This window comes from Mustela erminea, chromosome 9 (genome assembly GCF_009829155.1).
Source record: "Mustela erminea isolate mMusErm1 chromosome 9, mMusErm1.Pri, whole genome shotgun sequence".
Classification (NCBI taxonomy): domain Eukaryota; kingdom Metazoa; phylum Chordata; class Mammalia; order Carnivora; family Mustelidae; genus Mustela; species Mustela erminea.
The window spans coordinates 61805632-61822229 of NC_045622.1; the positions used below are offsets into that span (position 1 = coordinate 61805632).

General features: G+C 41.1%; 1 protein-coding gene and 1 pseudogene across 1 annotated transcript; one reads left to right on the forward strand and one right to left on the reverse strand.

Annotated features, from left to right (window-relative positions):
• LOC116599828 overlaps nt 1–12894 on the reverse strand; it is a 50538-nt pseudogene extending 37644 nt beyond the window's left edge.
• A 2221-nt stretch (nt 12895–15115) lies between these two features.
• On the forward strand, nt 15116–16116 carry LOC116599829 (olfactory receptor 2AG2-like). The gene is made up of 2 exons (XM_032359793.1): nt 15116–16027; nt 16063–16116. Exons 1-2 carry the CDS (start codon nt 15116–15118, stop codon nt 16114–16116), a joined length of 966 nt encoding a protein of 321 aa, XP_032215684.1.
• The last annotated feature ends 482 nt before the right edge of the window (nt 16117–16598 follow it).

The following is a 16598-nucleotide window of genomic DNA, read 5'->3' on the forward strand; positions in this document are numbered from 1 at the left end:
GCAAGTATACTTATGATTGTTGCTCTAAATGCTCCATCAGGCATATTACTTACATCTTTTTCAGTTAGATCTCTAGTTGTGACCTTGTATTGCTTCTTTTGGGTGAATTCCTCCGTCTTGACATTTTGTCTAGGTCTTGGTCTTCTTCTATGTGTTAGAAAACCCTGTAATGTTTCTTGCTCCTGGGAATAACGGTTTTATGAAGGAGAGGTCCTTCAATGTCCAGGGCCTGGCACTTTAGGGAATGTCTTTGGTGTGTGCTTCAGGTACTCTGCTGCTGTGTTTTGGCTGCTCTATCTCTCAACTCAGTCATCTCCAGAGGTTCACTTTGTCTGCAGTGGGCAGTATTTGAACCTTAGCCAGAATGTGGTGAGATTTAACTAGCCATGTTCTGGTCAGCTTGTTAAATGAGAATGATGCTACTTCAACTAGAACTGAACCCTTGTAGAGCTCTATAGTTCTTAGAGGTGGTGTGTGCAGGGGGTTTCTGTTGGCCTTCTGAGTAAAGGGCCCACTGCACTGGTCCTTGGGCACTAGAGATACCGGCAGAGTGAAGGGTGGCCATACTTTGTGTAAACAGGGTAGGCAGCCAGAGTTGGCACTGTGCTGTTTACTAAAGCTTGTTTATGCTGAGGGGCAGGGGCGGGAAATGGTGCCAGCCATCTCCTTTCTCCCCAGAGTTGGGTCTCCATAGCATCTGCTCTCAGGGAAACACTCCCAGAAGAGTGAATCATTTCCTTTCATGTGTCCTAGGCATTTTTTGGATTGCTGTTTTCATTCTGTCTGTCTCTGTGTTGCCTGACTGCTGGGAGCAGCACAGTGCACTTTGGGCTCTATCTCAGCCAAGGCTGCTGACTTTTAAAACTCCAAACTTTAAGAATGTGCTGTGGCAGGGGCCTGCACTGGTCTTCTGAGGGAGGGTTTAACCTAGAAGGGAAGTTGCATATGAGCTCAGGCATGTGGAACTGGAAGCAAAGCAGGCCAAAGAGCCAGTGTCCAGGTTAAGAGCCCTCAGCAGGTATCTCTGCAGCTATGCTAAAGGGCAGAGAAAGGAAATGGTGCCCACCACCATTGCTCCTGGCTCTTTTTCTCCTGGAGAGGCATCTCTGCAAATGCCACCTCTCACAGATGCACTGGAAGAAGAACCAACAGTCTGTCCCCATGCACCTTAGGCAACCCTCAGATCATGTCATCTGCCCTGGGGTTGCTTGCCTGACTTCTCTCCAGGAGTAGGGCAGGATCCTCAGGTCTCTATCCCAGCCAAGCATACCAACCTGTAGAACTCCAGTCTTTGAACCCCACTGGTTGCAAAAACACAAAAATCATCTCTTCTCATTTTCCCAACCAATGGCTTTGGGGAAGTGCTCTCCTTGTGCATATCCATTTACAGCCCTCTCTCTCACCTCTCTCTGCTATCAGGGCTCCCTCCTTCTTGCAGCACCCACATTCCATTTCTCCCCCAAACCATATATATATGTATATGCTTTTTTGAAAATGTTTTGACCATTTATTGAAGGGAAGTGGTAGTTTATCTCTCACCCAACTAATGCAGTGACATACTAATTGGTATGCTTATTCTTAAATTTTAAACACTCTTTGACTCATCTTCTTATCTCTTCTGATCTCCACCTTCTTCATTCTCTCTAAAATGTTCGAAGTCTCTTGCTCTAAAGTCTAGAGTGCTCTATTTACCACAAAAACATACTTAGTAGTGTGCACATCAGATGTATACAGCTCAATAAAAGATCAAAACTGAGTATGCACATGGAACTACTACTGGATTTACCTTTTGTTTATCTTTATATATATATATATATATGTTTTTTTATTACATTTATTTATTTTTAGAAAGCAGTATTCATTATTATTTTTTTAAAATTTATTTTCAGTATAACAGTATTAATTGCTTTTGCACCACACCCAGTGCTCCATGCAAACCATGCCCTCTCTAATACCCACCACCTGGTTCCCCCAACCTCCCACCCCTGCCCCTTCAAAACCCTCAGATTGTTTTTCAGATTCCATAGTCTCTCATGGTTCACCTCCCCTTCCAATTTCCCCCAACTCCCTTCTCCTCTCTAACTCCACATGTCCTCCATGCTTTTTGTTATGCTCCACAAATAAGTGAAACCATATGATAATTGACTCTCTTTGCTTGACTTATTTCATGAAGCATAATCTCTTCTAGTCCCACCCATGTTGCTACAAAAGTTGGGTATTCATCCTTTCTGATGGAGGCATAATACTCCAGAGTGTATATAGACCAAATCTTCCTTATCCATTTATCTGTTGAATGGCATTGGATGCTCTTCAACAGATGAATGGATAAGGAAGATGTGGTCCATATGTATATGCTTTAATTGCTGTAAACTTGCCTCTCAGAACTGCTTTTGTTATATCCCACTCTTTTTTTTTTTTTTTTTAAAGAAAAACAACTAAGAAAAACGGAAGTGAAAACAGTTTTTCATAAATTCAGGCACCTCTGCTTCCAAGAGTCAAAGTCTGGGCTGGAAGTAAGTCATTGTTGTAAGATTTCTTTTCCTTGACTTCTCATGGTTCTTGGTCATGCTGCTTTGAGGAATGAAGAGGAAGACCAGACTAAGATTGCTAGGCAGTAGAGCAAAGTTTACTGAGTGACAATACAAAGCTCTTGGAGGAAGGGACCTGAAAGGATTGCCGGTTTGGCCTGGTGGTTTGGCATTTAGATCTAGGGGATTTTCTGGGCTCATTGGCAGGCTCTTTGTTTTAAACTGATTAAGGCTCCAAGTGCCTCTCAACCAGTCATATTTTTGTCATCTACCTATCACATAGGAAAGGGTGCAGGGTTCCCTCCAGGGTGGTGTAAAATTCTTTTAAGGGTGGTTTCCTCTTAGTGCATTGGGGGTGGGTGTAGGGGCAATTGTCACTGCCTGCCTTTCTTCCAGCTATCCTTCATTATCATCAAGGAACCTAATCTAACTTTGCTCTAGTCTCTCTGGGGCAACTGGAAGATGAAAGCTTTATTTCAAAGAAACAGATGAAGAAAAAGGAGAAAAATGGGATAAACATGGAGATACAACAAATACAGAAACTAAAATAGAAACAGAAGCTGATGGATATAGTCATAGTGATGTAGTTTTTGAATGCAGATAGGAACCAGAGCAGATGGCCAAGAAAGAATTCTTGAGATATCTTTGGTGCAGAAAGGTGATTTTATTACAGGAGGGAGACAGGACCCATGGGCAGAAAAAGCTGCTGCACCAAGGCTATAAGGGGTGACTGATTATAAACTTGGGTGTTGGGAGAGATAAGGAAAAACGGAGGTATGCAAAAGGACTGTCATATGCTAACGAGAACCTAATAAGACATTGGAGGCCTTGCCTTTGTCTAGTTAAGTTTGTTTTTCCCTCTATAAGTCATTAACATTAATACAGTTGGGAGTTTCCTTCTGGAAGTTGGGTTATTCATAAGAATGCTTTCATCCTGTAAATCACTTCAATGTTTATAAACTGAGGGAGACTCACCTCCCACAGGACTGTGACCTCTGTACATTAACCATCTGTTTTTCTTCCCTGAGCTTTAGGGCAGCTAGGAGTGCCTGAAGAATGTCACACAGATCCTCACCCTAGAGGGAGAGGGGATTGCATGTCACCTTGTGCTTTGCCCCCAGTTTGCCTTCTGCTCCCTCATCCATAGGGAACAGCCTCCATAGAGACACAGCCAGATAAGACATGCTAAGAACACAAATAAAAATCTGGCAGTGTCACTGTTCTGATAAACAGCCTCATATCTGGGAGAAAGGCAGTATATTATCTAAACAAATAAGTTTAAAACTACAGGTTTAAAAATACTTTGTTTGAAAGTACTATTGCAGTAGGAGGAAGGAGACTTGTAATAGAGAAACAGTCTAACCATATAGATACAAGTGCAATCATCACAAAGGCCAGGCAGAAATGAATTTTCTTCTGTGAGTATATGTCAGCAAAGTGAGAAAAAAACAGGGTATAGAGGGAGTGGGATAATCAGGTAATATTTTTCCCTGAGGTCTTATGATTCTTAGGAGGGATTGTCAAGGAGGAGTTATATATTGGGTCAAGATAACAGTGAATCAAAGTTCAGGGCAGGGGAGAATGGAAAGAAGCTTAACTAATGTTTATTAGTTTTCCACTTTGTTTAGATTGATTAGTGGGGATGAAGAAGAAAATTATCCAGAGCAGGCCCAGGCCAAGAGGTCCCAGAAGATTAAAAGTTAAAACCAAAAACCAGAGATAACCTGAAGCCCTACTGGAAGGAAGAGATAACCAAATGCTTCTGCTTCTGTAAACAAGCTTCCCACCACAGGCTCCCCACACTACTATTCCCACGTAAAGTAGGCCCCACTCCCCCAGTTTAAACCTACCTACCAGCAGTCACCACAGCCCTTGGAAGCTGAATGCCTGAAGTCCCCTATAAAAGCCCTATACCTTTGCTCCAAGGCCCTGTACTTGGAGCACAAGCTCTGGGGCCACTGGTGTAAAATAAATCTGAATTCTCTGACTACTCTGAGTGTCACTTGGACTCTCAAAGTTCTGATTTTTTTTCCACAACAGGGTCAAACAACTCAACAAATCTTTCTGGTCTCTATTTCAAGAAAGAATGGGAATATAAAGAGTCTGTATCTGACCTCATTATTAATAAGTTTAAAAGTGGGGCATTTGGGTGGCTCAGGTCATACTCCCAGGGTCCTGGCACAGAGTCTGGGGTCGAGCCCAGCATCAAGCTCCATACTCAGTGGGAAGCCTGCTTCTCCCTCTCACCCCCCCTGCTTGTGTTCCCTCTCTCGCTGTGTATCTTTCTGTCAAATAAATGAATAAAATCATTTTAAAAATATATTAAGGTTGATATCCAGGATCTATAAAGAACTCCTCAAACTCAACACACACAAAACAGACAATCATATAAAAAAATGGGCAGAAGATATGAACAGGCACTTCTCCAATGAAGACATACAAATGACTATCAGACACATGAAAAAATGTTCATCATCACAGGCCATCAGGGACATTCAAATAAAAACCACATTGAGATATCACCTTACACCAGTTAGAATGGCCAAAATTAGCAAGACAGGAAACAACATGTGTTGGAGGGGATGTGGAGAAATGGGAACCCTCTTCCACTGTTGTTTGGAATGCAGGTTGGTGCAGCCTCTTTGGAGAACAGTGTGGAGATTTCTCAAGAAATTAAAAATAGAACTTCCCTATGATCCTGCCATTGCACTCCTGGGTATTTACACCAAAGATACAGATGTAGTGAAAAGAAGGGCCATCTGTACCCCAATGTTTATAGCAGCAATGGCCATGGTCGCCAAACTGTGGAAAGAACCAAGATGCCCTTCAACAGACGAATGGATAAGGAAGATGTGGTCCATATACACTATGGAGTATTATGCTTCCATCAGAAAGGACTAATACCCAACTTTTGTAGCAACATGGACGGGACTTGAAGAGAATATGCTGAGTGAACTAAGTCAAGCAGAGAGAGTCAATTATCATATGGTTTCACTTATTTGTGGAGCATAACAAATAGCACGGAGGACATGGGGAGTTAGAGAGGAGAAGGGAATTGGAGGAAACTGGAAGGGGAGGTGAACCATGAGAGACTATGGACTCTGAAAAACAATCTGAGGGTTTTGAAGGGGCGGGGGGTGGGAGGTCGGGATACCAGGTGATGGGTATTATAGAGGGCATGGATTGCATGGAGCACAGGGTGTAGTGCAAAAATAATGAATACTGCTATGCTGAAAATAAATAAAAAATAAATTTAAAAAATTTATCTTACACTGTTGGTGGGAATGCAGGTTGGTGCAGCCTCTTTGGAGAACAGTGTGGAGATTCCTCAAGAAATTAAAAATAGAACTTCCCTATGACCCTGCCATTGCACTCCTGGGTATTTACCCCAAGGATACAGATGTTTTGAAAAGAAGGGCCATCTGTACCCCAATGTTTATAGCAGCAATGGCCACGGTCGCCAAACTATGGAAAGAACCAAGATGCCCTTCAATGGACGAATGGATAAGGAAGATATCGTCCATATACACTATGGAGTATTATGCCTCCATCAGAAAGGATGAATACCCGACTTTTGTAGCAACATGGACAGGACTGGAAGAGATTATGCTGAGTGAAATAAGTCAAGCAGAGAAAGTCAATCATCATACGGTTTCACTTATTTGTGAGGGCACGGATTGTATGGCGCACTGGGTGTGATGCAAAAATAATGAATACTGTTATGCTGAAAAAATAAAAAATTTAAAAAAATTATAAGAGAATATCATGTGCTCACTTAGAAAAAATGTTGAATTTCTAGAGGCAAAAACCAATTTTTAAAAATTCTGAGTTACCAATAAAAGGCAGGAATATACTCTGAAAAACAATATGGGGTTTATTATTATTATTATTATTTTAAATTAAATTAATTAATTTATTTTCAGAAAAACAGTATTCATTATTTTTTCACCACACCCAGTGCTCCTCTGAAGGTTTTGAAGGGACGGGGGGTGGGAGGTCGGGATACCAGGTAGTGGGTATTATAGAGGGCATGGATTGCATGGAGTACTGGGTGTGGTGCAAAAATAATGAATACTGTTATGCTGAAAAATTAAAAAAAAAAAGCAGGAATATAAAGAGACTGAAAACCATAGGAGGGGGAGACAAGATGGTGGGGAAATAGGAGGAGGTGCCCTTTCAACCTGTACCCTAAAGTGAGCTGATTACCTTCCAAAGAACTCCAATCACCCACGAAATCAGCTGAGATCAGAATTATACACGTCTGGATCTCTACCGGAGCAGAAGACGCCAGTGGGCAGAGTAACTGAGACAGAAGATAGAATTAGTGACCTGGAGGACAAACAGATAGAGAGAAAGGATCAGAAGGAAGCCTGGAACAAACAGCTTAGAAGCCATGAAAACAGAATCAGGGAAATAAATGATGTCATGAAGTGTTCCAACATCAGAATTATTGGAATCCCTGAAGGGGAGGAGAAAGAAAGAAGTCTAAAAGATATAGTGGAACAACTTCTTCATGAAAATTTTTCAAATCTCATGAAAGGAACCAGCGTTCATGTACTAGAGGCCGAAAGGTTTTGACCCAAGATTACAGATTCTCGAAAGTCCTTGAGACACCTAATAGTAAGAATGAAGAATTATAATTGTAGGCAGAACCTCTTGAAAGCAGCTAGGACAAAGATCCTTATGTACAGAGGAAAGCCCATCAGAATAACATCAGACCTGTCCACAGAGACCTGGCAAGTGAGAAAGGGCTGGCAAGATATATTCAGGGCACTGAATGAGAAGAATATGCAGCCAAGAATACTTTATCCAACAAGACTGACATTCAAAATGGATGGAGAGATAAAGAGTTTCCAGGACTGGCAAGGCTTAAACGACTATGCAACCACCAAGCCGATACTGCAGGAAATATTAAGGGGGCTTCTTTAAAGGAGGAAAAAGCCCAAGAATAGCATTGAACAGAAATATAGAGACAATCTACAGAAAGAAAGACATCAAAGGTAACACGATGTCAATAAAAACGTATCTATCAATAATCACCCTCAATGTGAATGTCCTAAATGTGCCCATAAAACAGCACAGGGTTGCAGACTGGATAAAATGACAGGATCCATCCATATGATGTCTACAAGAGACCCATTTTGAACCTAAAGATACACCCAGACTGAAAGTGAAGGGATGGAGAAACATCTTTCATGCCAATGGGCCTCAAAAAAAGGCTGGGGTAGCGATTCTCATATCAGACAAATTAGATTTTAAACTAAAGACTGTAGTCAGAGATACAGAAGGACACTACATCATTCTTAAAGGGACTATCCACCAAGATGATCTAACAACTGTAAATATCTATGGCCCCAATATGGGAGCAGCCAATTACATAAGAAAACTGTTAATCAAGATAAAGAGTCATATTGATATGAATACACTAATCGTTGGAGATCTTAACACGCCTCTCTCAGAAATAGACAGATCATCAAAGCAGAAAACCAATAAAGAAACAAGAGCATTGAATGACACATTGGACCACATGGACCTCATAGATATATACAGAACATTCCACCCTAAAACAACAGAATACTCATTCTTCTTAAGTGCACATGGAGCTTTCTCCAGAATAGACCACATACTAGGTCACAAATCAGGACTCAACCGATACCAAAAGACTGAGATTATTCCCTGCATATTCTCAGATCACAATGCTTTGAAACTGGAGCTCAATCACAAGGAAAAGTTCGGAAGGAACTCAAACACCTGGAAGCTAAAAACCACCTTGCTTAAGAATGCTTGGATCAACCAGGAGATCAAAGAAGAACTGAAACAATTCATGGAAACCAATGACAATGAAGACACTTCGATCCAAAACCTATGGGATACAGCAAAGGCAGTCCTAAGGGGGAAATACATAGCCATCCAAGCCTCCCTCAAAAAAATTGAAAAATCCAGAACACAGCAGCTGTCTCTACACCTTAAAGAACTGGAGATTCAACAACAAATCAAACCAACTCCACACATAAGAAGGGAAATAATCAAGATTAGGGCTGAGATCGATGAGGTAGAAACCAGAGATAAAGTAGAAGATATCAATGAAACTAGAAGCTTATTTGACCATAGAGTTGAGGGTCCATATCTGGGCTCTCTACTCTGTTCCACTGGTCTATGTGTCTGTTTTTATGCCAGTACCATGCTGTCTTGGTGATCACAGCTTTGTAGTAAAGCTTGAAATCAGGTAACATAATGCTCCCCGTTTTATTTTTGCTTTTAAACATTTCCTTAGCGATTCGCCGTTTCTTCTGATTCCATACAAATTTTTGGATTATTTGCTCCAGCTCTTTGAAGAATACAGGTGGAATTTTGATTAGAATGGCATTAAAAGTATAGATTGCTCTATGCAGTATAGACATTTTAACAATGTTTATTCTTTCGATCCAAGAGCATGGAATGGTCTTCCATCTTTTTGTGTTTTCTTCAATTTCTTTCATGAGTGTTCTGTAGTTCCTCGAGTACAGATCCTTTACCTCTTTGGTTAGGTTTATTCCCAGGTATCTCATGGTACTTGGTGCTGTAGTAAATGGAATCGATTCTCTAATTTACTTTTCTGTATTTTCATTGTTTATGTATAATAAAGTCACTGATTTCTGTACATTGACTTTGTATCCTGCCATGTTACTGAATTGTGGTATGAGTTCTAGTAGTTTGGGGTTGGAGTCTTTTGGGTTTTCCATAAAATCCAGAGCACAGAAGCTGTCTCTACACCTTAAAGAACTGGAGAATCAACAACAAATCAAACCAACTCCACACATAGAAGGGAAATCATTAAGATTAGAGCTGAGATTGATGAGGTAGAAACAAGAGATAAGGTAGAATGTATCAATGAAACTAGAAGCTGGTTTTCGGAAAGAATCAATAAGATCGATAAACCCTTGGCGACACTAATCCAAAAGAAAAGAGAGAAAGGTGAAATACATATAATTATGAATGAAAAGGGAGAGTTCACAACGAACACCAAGGAAGTAGAAACAATCATCAGAAATTATTATCAACAGTTACATGCCAATAAGCTTAGCAACCTAGATGAAATGGATGCATTCCTGGAAAACTATATAAACTCCCAAAATTGAACCAGGAAGAAATCGACAACCTGAACATACCAATATCTAGTAAAGAGATTGAAGCAGTGATCAAAAACCTCCCAAAAAACAAGAGCCCAGGACCTGACGGATTCCCTGGGGAAATCTACCAAACCTTCAAAGAAGAAATAATACCTATTCTCCTGAAGCTGTTTCAAAAAATTGAAGCAGAAGGAAAACTTCCAGACTCTTTCTACGAAGCCAGCATTACCCTGATCCCCAAACCAGGCAAAGACCCTACCAAAAAGGAGAATTTCAGACCAATATCACTGATGAATATGGATGCTAAGATTCTCAACAAGATCCTAGCCAACAGGATCCAACAGCACATTAAAAAGATTATCCACCATTACCAGGTGGCATTCATCCCTGGGCTACAAGAAAGGTTCAACATTCACAAATCAATCAGTGTAATAGAACAAATTAATAAGAGAAGAGCGAAGAACCACATGGTCCTCTCAATTGATGCAGAAAAAGCATTTGACAAAATCCAGCATTCGTTCCTGATTAAAACGCTTCAAAGTATAGGGATAGCGGGAACATTCCTGAACTTCAACAAATCTATCTATGAAAGACTCACAGTAAATATCATCCTCAATGGGGAAAAGCTTGCATGTTTCCTGTTGAGATCAGGAACACAACAAGGATGCCCACTCTCACCACTCTTGTTCAACATAGTATTAGAAGTCCTAGCAACAGCAATCAGACAACAAAGAGAAATAAAAGGTATTCACATTGGCAATGAAGAAGTCAAACTCTCTCTCTTCACAGATGACATGATTCTTTATATGGAAAACCCAAAAGATTCTACCCCCAAACTACTAGAACTCATACAGCAATTCAGCAACGTGGCAGGATACAAAGTCAATGTGAAGAAATCAGTGGCTTTCTTATACACTAGCAATGAAAATACAGAAAAGGAAATTAGAGAATCAATTCCATTTACTATAGCACCAAGAACGATAAGATACCTGGGAATAAACCTAACCAAAGAGGTAAAGGATCTGTACTCGAGGAACTACAGAACACTCATGAAAGAAATTGAAGAAGACACAAAGAGATGGAAGACCATTCCATGCTCTTGGATCAGAAGAATAAACATTGTTAAAATGTCTTTCCCACCTAGAGCAATCTATACTTTTAAAGTCTTTCTGATCAAAATTCTACCAGTATTTTCCAAAGAGCTGGAGCAAATAATCCAAAAATTTGTATGGAATCAGAAGAGACCCCGAATTATTAAGGAAATGTTGAAAAATAAAAATAAAACTGGGGGCATCACGTTACCTGATTTCAAGCTTTACTACAAAGCTGTGATCACCAGGACAGCATGGTACTGGCATAAAAACAGACACATAGACCAGTGGAACAGAGTAGAGAGCCCAGAATGGACCCTCAACTCTACGGTCAATTAATCTTCGACAACACAGGAAAAAATATACAGTGGAAAAAAGACAGTCTCTTCAATAAATGGTGCTGGGAAAACTGGATAGCTATATGTAGAAGAATGAAATTCGACCATTCTCTTACACCGTACACAAAGATAAACTCAAAATGGATAAAAGACCTCAACGTGAGATAGGAATCCTTCAGAATCCTAAAGGAGAACATAGGCAGTAATCTCTTCGATATCAGCACAGCAAATTCTTTCAAGATATGTCTCCAAAGGCAAAGGATATAAAAGCGAAATGAACTTTTGGGACTTCATCAAAATAAAAAGCTTCTGCACAGCAAAGGAAACAGTAAAAAAAAAACAAAGAAGCAACCCACGGAATGGGAGAAGATATTTGCAAATGACAGTACAGACAAAAGGTTGATATCCAGGATCTATAATGAACTCCTCAAACTCAACCCACACAAAACAGGCAAACATATCAAAAAATGGGCGGAAGATATGAACAGACACTTCTCTAATCAAGACATACAAATGGCTATCAGACCCATGAAAAAAATGTTCATCATCACTAGCCCTCAGGGAGATTCAAATTAAAACCACATTGAGATATCACCTTACACCAGTTAGAATGGCCAAAATTAACAAAACAGGAAACAATATGTGTTGGAGAGGATGTGGAGAAAGGGGAACCCTCTTCCACTGTTGGTGGGAATGCAAGTTGGTGCAGCCTCTTTGGAGAACAGTGTGGAGGTTCCTCAAGAAATTAAAAGTAGAGCCTCCCTATGACCCTGCAATTGCACTCCTGGGTATTTACCCCAAGGACACAGATGTCATGAAACGAACGGCCATCTGTACCCCAATGTTTATAGCAGCAATGGCCACGGTCGCCAAACTATGGAAAGAACCAAGATGCCCTTCAACGGACGAATGGATAAGGAAGATGTGGTCCATATACACTATGGAGTATTATGCCTCCATCAGAAAGGATGAATACCCGACTTTTGTAGCAACATGGACAGGACTGGAAGAGATTATGCTGAGTGAAATATGTCAAGCAGAGAGAGTCAATTATCATATGGTTTCACTTATTTGTGGAGCATAACAAATAGCATGGAAGACATAGGGAGATAGAGAGGAAAAGGGAGTTGGGGGAAATTGGAGGGGCAGGTGAACCATGAGAGACTATGGATTCTGAAAAACAATCTGAGAGTTTTGAAGGGGCGGGGGGTGGGAGGTCGGGGTACCAGGTGATGGGTATTATAGAGGGCATGGATTGCATGGAGCATAGGGTGTGGTGAAAAAATAATGAATACTGTTTTTCTGAAAATAAATAAATTGATAGCTGTAAAAAAAAAAAAGAACTCCTTGAAAAACACATTAAAAAAAAAAAAAAGAAGTCCTAGCAACAGCAATCAGACAACAAAGAGAAATAAAAGGTATCCATTGGTAATGAAGAAGTCAAACTCTCTCTCTTTGCAGATGACATGATTCTTTATATGGAAAACCCAGAAGACCCACTTGTTATAAATGCTTTTTGAAAAAATTTATGGCAAAAGTGGCGGGGATTTTGAGATACAGTCCACAAAGGAAAGAAAAACCAAATTATTATTTGTTTGTTTGGACAGGGAAATATTTATCATATTTGGAAGCTGAATGAAGTTGGAGGGAGAGCTTATAATGCAAGAAAAAAAATGTAAATGGCAGAACAAGCAGGACAGGAAATGAACCTGAGGATTTAGAATCTGGGTAATAACTACAAGGCCAACTCCTCCACAGAATACACTCTGAGAGTGTCCTACAGCTGACACAAAACTCACCTTAAGATCTGGGGCAGAGCCTTCACCATGAAACGGACCCTTGTTTCCTAGTCAGCAATTTAGAAATGGGCCATTAGTGCCTCCTGAGGATAGGGTAGAACTCTGGAGCATCTGTGCTCATTTAGTGAGAGACCAGAGATGCCAGGCCAGGAAACATACCCAACAGGACTCATTAACATCCTGTTTTGTGGACCAGCATTTCCAGGGGGAGGCCCTTTCAGCTGAGATGAGAAGTCCCTGGGAATGGTAGGCATGGAATAAAGCAGAGAGGGTGGAGTCATGGGATATGGAGCCAGAACAGCCTCCCCAAGGACAGGGCCCTGGTTCACTGTTCTCCCCAGGGACAGTGAGGCTAGGCATGGCAGGGCCTCCCTTGGGCAGCTCTTCCAATATCTACTTCCCCCAGATTCCTGCTGCTTTCCTCTTTGCTCCAAGACCTTAACAAGAGTAAATGACAGTCTGAGCATCTGGACCCAAGAACTCAGTCTCACACCTTCTCCAGAGCTGGATGCTGATAGGTTCTCGACCTGGAGACCTGGGTGATAGAAGCAGCACCTCCTAATTCTCCACAGGTGTGAGAACAGGAAATCCATCTCTGAAGTAAGAGCTTCACAGAAACTACCCAAGACTATTAGCCCTCTGTCTCTATTACATCTCTGTAGCAGACCTGTGGAGGAATAGAAGGACCAGAAGAAGTGGCCCTGACATCTATGTTGGTCAGACTCCTCAAACTCTTAACCCAACTTGGCAAAATTTGAACCACCTGGACACTCTTAGAAAAGCTTACTTTTTCTGCATTTCCACAGGAAAATCCTTGACTCTCAAACAACCCCTGAGGCAGATTGCGAGGCTGGGCAGCTAGTCTTCCCACTATCTGAGGTAAAGACTTTATCTCTCTTTCAGGGAAGTGTGCAGCCTCTAGATATATTGAGTTTTGAAATGGAGCCCAAAGCAGACCCTAAGAGCTTAAGCTATACTGTTTTCCAGATTCTCTAGTGCTTTGGGCTCTGTACCCCATCCTAATGACCTCTATTCCTGGTTTCCTAAACATGAAAAATCCATGAAAATGAAGACAGAGTCTGTGCCACATCCCAGATCTGAATGACCACTTCCTGGTGGAAGTATCAGTACCCTTGATACAGCCCAGGCTTTGCTGGCCTCTGATATGGGATTTTTGCACCTATCTGGTAATAAATGCCTCCAAATCAAAGGACCATCTAAGAGCCAATGATATACCTGTCATATGCTCTAATGCTTTCCAGAACAGGAATTCATCCTGTCTATCCTGTGGCCATTCAATCCAATGTAGACACTCTGGCCCTGCAGGAAGGAGATTGGGGATCTCAGTCAGGTGTAATAGAGGACAGAGAATTATTGACCCTGATTACAACATGAACACATGCTCTTTTGTTAAGAGCAGCTTTCATCCTTTTTCCTAAACACAAACACTCTGATCTTCCTGGGCAGGGCCTCATTAGTTATCAGATTTGAGTTCTCCCAGGCTCCCATGTTTGCATAACCAGTAAAGAAACACCTATGTTGTAGTTGATCTTAAAGGTTTAGCTCATAAAGGTAATACCATGTCAAACACTCCATCCCCTGGTCTCAGAGTATGGAATCCCTTCTCCCTCAAACTCATGAAGAGTATGGAGCTGGTCCAGGGAAGTGACTAAGGTGGATGTATTTTAGCTCTTCCTATGAGACTTATATCTATAGCCTTGAATGCTACAAACAAACTTGGACATAAGTTATATGAAAAATGCAGGGGAAGTGCTTTGTTGAAATAACACTTCTGTACTGGCTTTAGAACTTTATATTCAGAACTGGTTGTTAGGACACTAAGTGGGTATTTAAATTATTAGACAAACAGTTTACTTAAAACATAGGTACAAAAATAACCAAGGGCTTGGATTCTAGGATATTGATTTCTAGAGAAATGATTTAATCATTGTGGAAAGATACATGTCAAAGTTTGACGTCCTGAATAACAATTTTGTGTAGTAATGTATTAATATTTGGCTACTGTGATGTTTGCTCTCTATTCAGATGGATATTTCATTAAGGAAGAATTAAAAGTGTCAGAAACTGAGAGGTTAACAGGTAAAGTCCATTTCCAGTAGGAAAGACATTGCCTCATTGGATTAATGTTGGCCATCATCAGGAGCCTATGATGTTACAAACTAGGGACCACCTTAGCAAAAATTCACTGAGAATGTATTTGATTCTAGGAAACTAAAGAAACAACACAGAATGGAGCACTGGAACTCCACCTTGGGAAGTGGCTTTATATTGATGGGGATTCTGAATGACAGTGGGTCTCCTGAAGTGCTCTGTGCCACAATCATAGTCCTGTACATGTTGGCCCTGACCAGCAATGGCCTGCTGCTCTTGGTCATTACAGTGGATTCCCGGCTCCACGTGCCCATGTACTTCCTGCTCAGGCAGCTCTCACTCATGGATCTCCTCTTTACATCTGTTGTCACTCCCAAGGCTGTCATGGATTTTCTGCTCAATGAAAACACCATCTCCTTTAGGGGCTGTGCCCTTCAGATGTTTCTGGCATTGATGTTGGGTGGTGCAGAGGATCTGCTACTGGCCTTCATGGCCTATGACAGATATGTGGCCATTTGTCATCCTCTGAACTACATGGTCTTCATGAGGCCAAAAGTCTGCTGGTTCATGGTGGCCACAGCCTGGGTACTGGCATCCCTATGTGCCTTTGTTTATACTGTGTATACCATGCACTATCCCTTCTGCATGTCCCGGAAGATCAGGCACCTGCTCTGTGAGATCCCACCTTTGCTGAAGTTGGCTTGTGCAGATACCTCTAGTTACGAACTGTTTGTGTATGTGTTGGCTCTAACCTTCCTGATGCCCCCTTTTTTTACTATAATTTCCTCTTATGCACTAATCCTGTGTACTGTATTTCGGATGCCTTCAAGTGAGGGGAAGCAGAAAGCCCTAGTCACCTGCTCTTCCCACCTGATGGTGGTTGGGATGTTCTACGGAGCTGCCACATTTATGTATGTCCTTCCCAGTTCACTCCATAGCCCTAAGCAAGACAACATCCTCTCTCTTTTCTACACAGTTGTCACTCCAGCCCTGAACCCCCTGAACAGCCTGAGGAATAAGGAAGTTATGGGAGCCTTTAAAAGAGTCCTGGTAAAATACATGCTGTGACACATTCCAGCATCTAGGGAGAGCTTCTGGCTGTCTCTCAGAGTTCATTTCTCTTCAAAGATTTCTGCTAATGCCCATGGCAAAAACACCATAATGCAAAGGGTATCTTCTAATAGTAAAATGAAAGAATGTAATTTGACTTGTCAAATGAATTCATGTGTCTGTATTTTTACCATTTTATTTTATTTTTTGAAGTGCAGTTGACAAAGAGTGTTACATTAGTTTCAGGTATGCAGCATAGTGATTTGACTAGGTCTGTATTTTATGGGACAGTCACCACAAAATGTGGCTACCATCTGTTATTGTACAACACTATTACAGTGCTATGGAGTACATGCCCTTTATCCCCACTGTATCTTTTATCCTGGTGACTTATTTATTCTATAACTGAAGTATCTCTCACTGCTCTTCAACCATTTTCACCACCCTTCAACTCCCCCTCCCCCCAATGCTCTGGCAACCACAAGTTTATTCTCTGTATTTATGGTTTTTTAAAAAAGATTTATTTATTTATTTGACAGACAGAGATCACAAGTAGACAGAGAGGCAGGCA

Excerpts from the sequence above, each read along its gene's own strand:
- LOC116599829 (XM_032359793.1), top strand. The coding sequence starts at position 15,116 with ATGGAGCACTGGAACTCCACCTTGGGAAGTGGCTTTATATTGATGGGG. Across the intron at positions 16,028-16,062 it reads GAGCCTTTAAAAGAGTCCTG|GGAGAGCTTCTGGCTGTCTC; the intron begins GTAAAATACATG and ends TCCAGCATCTAG.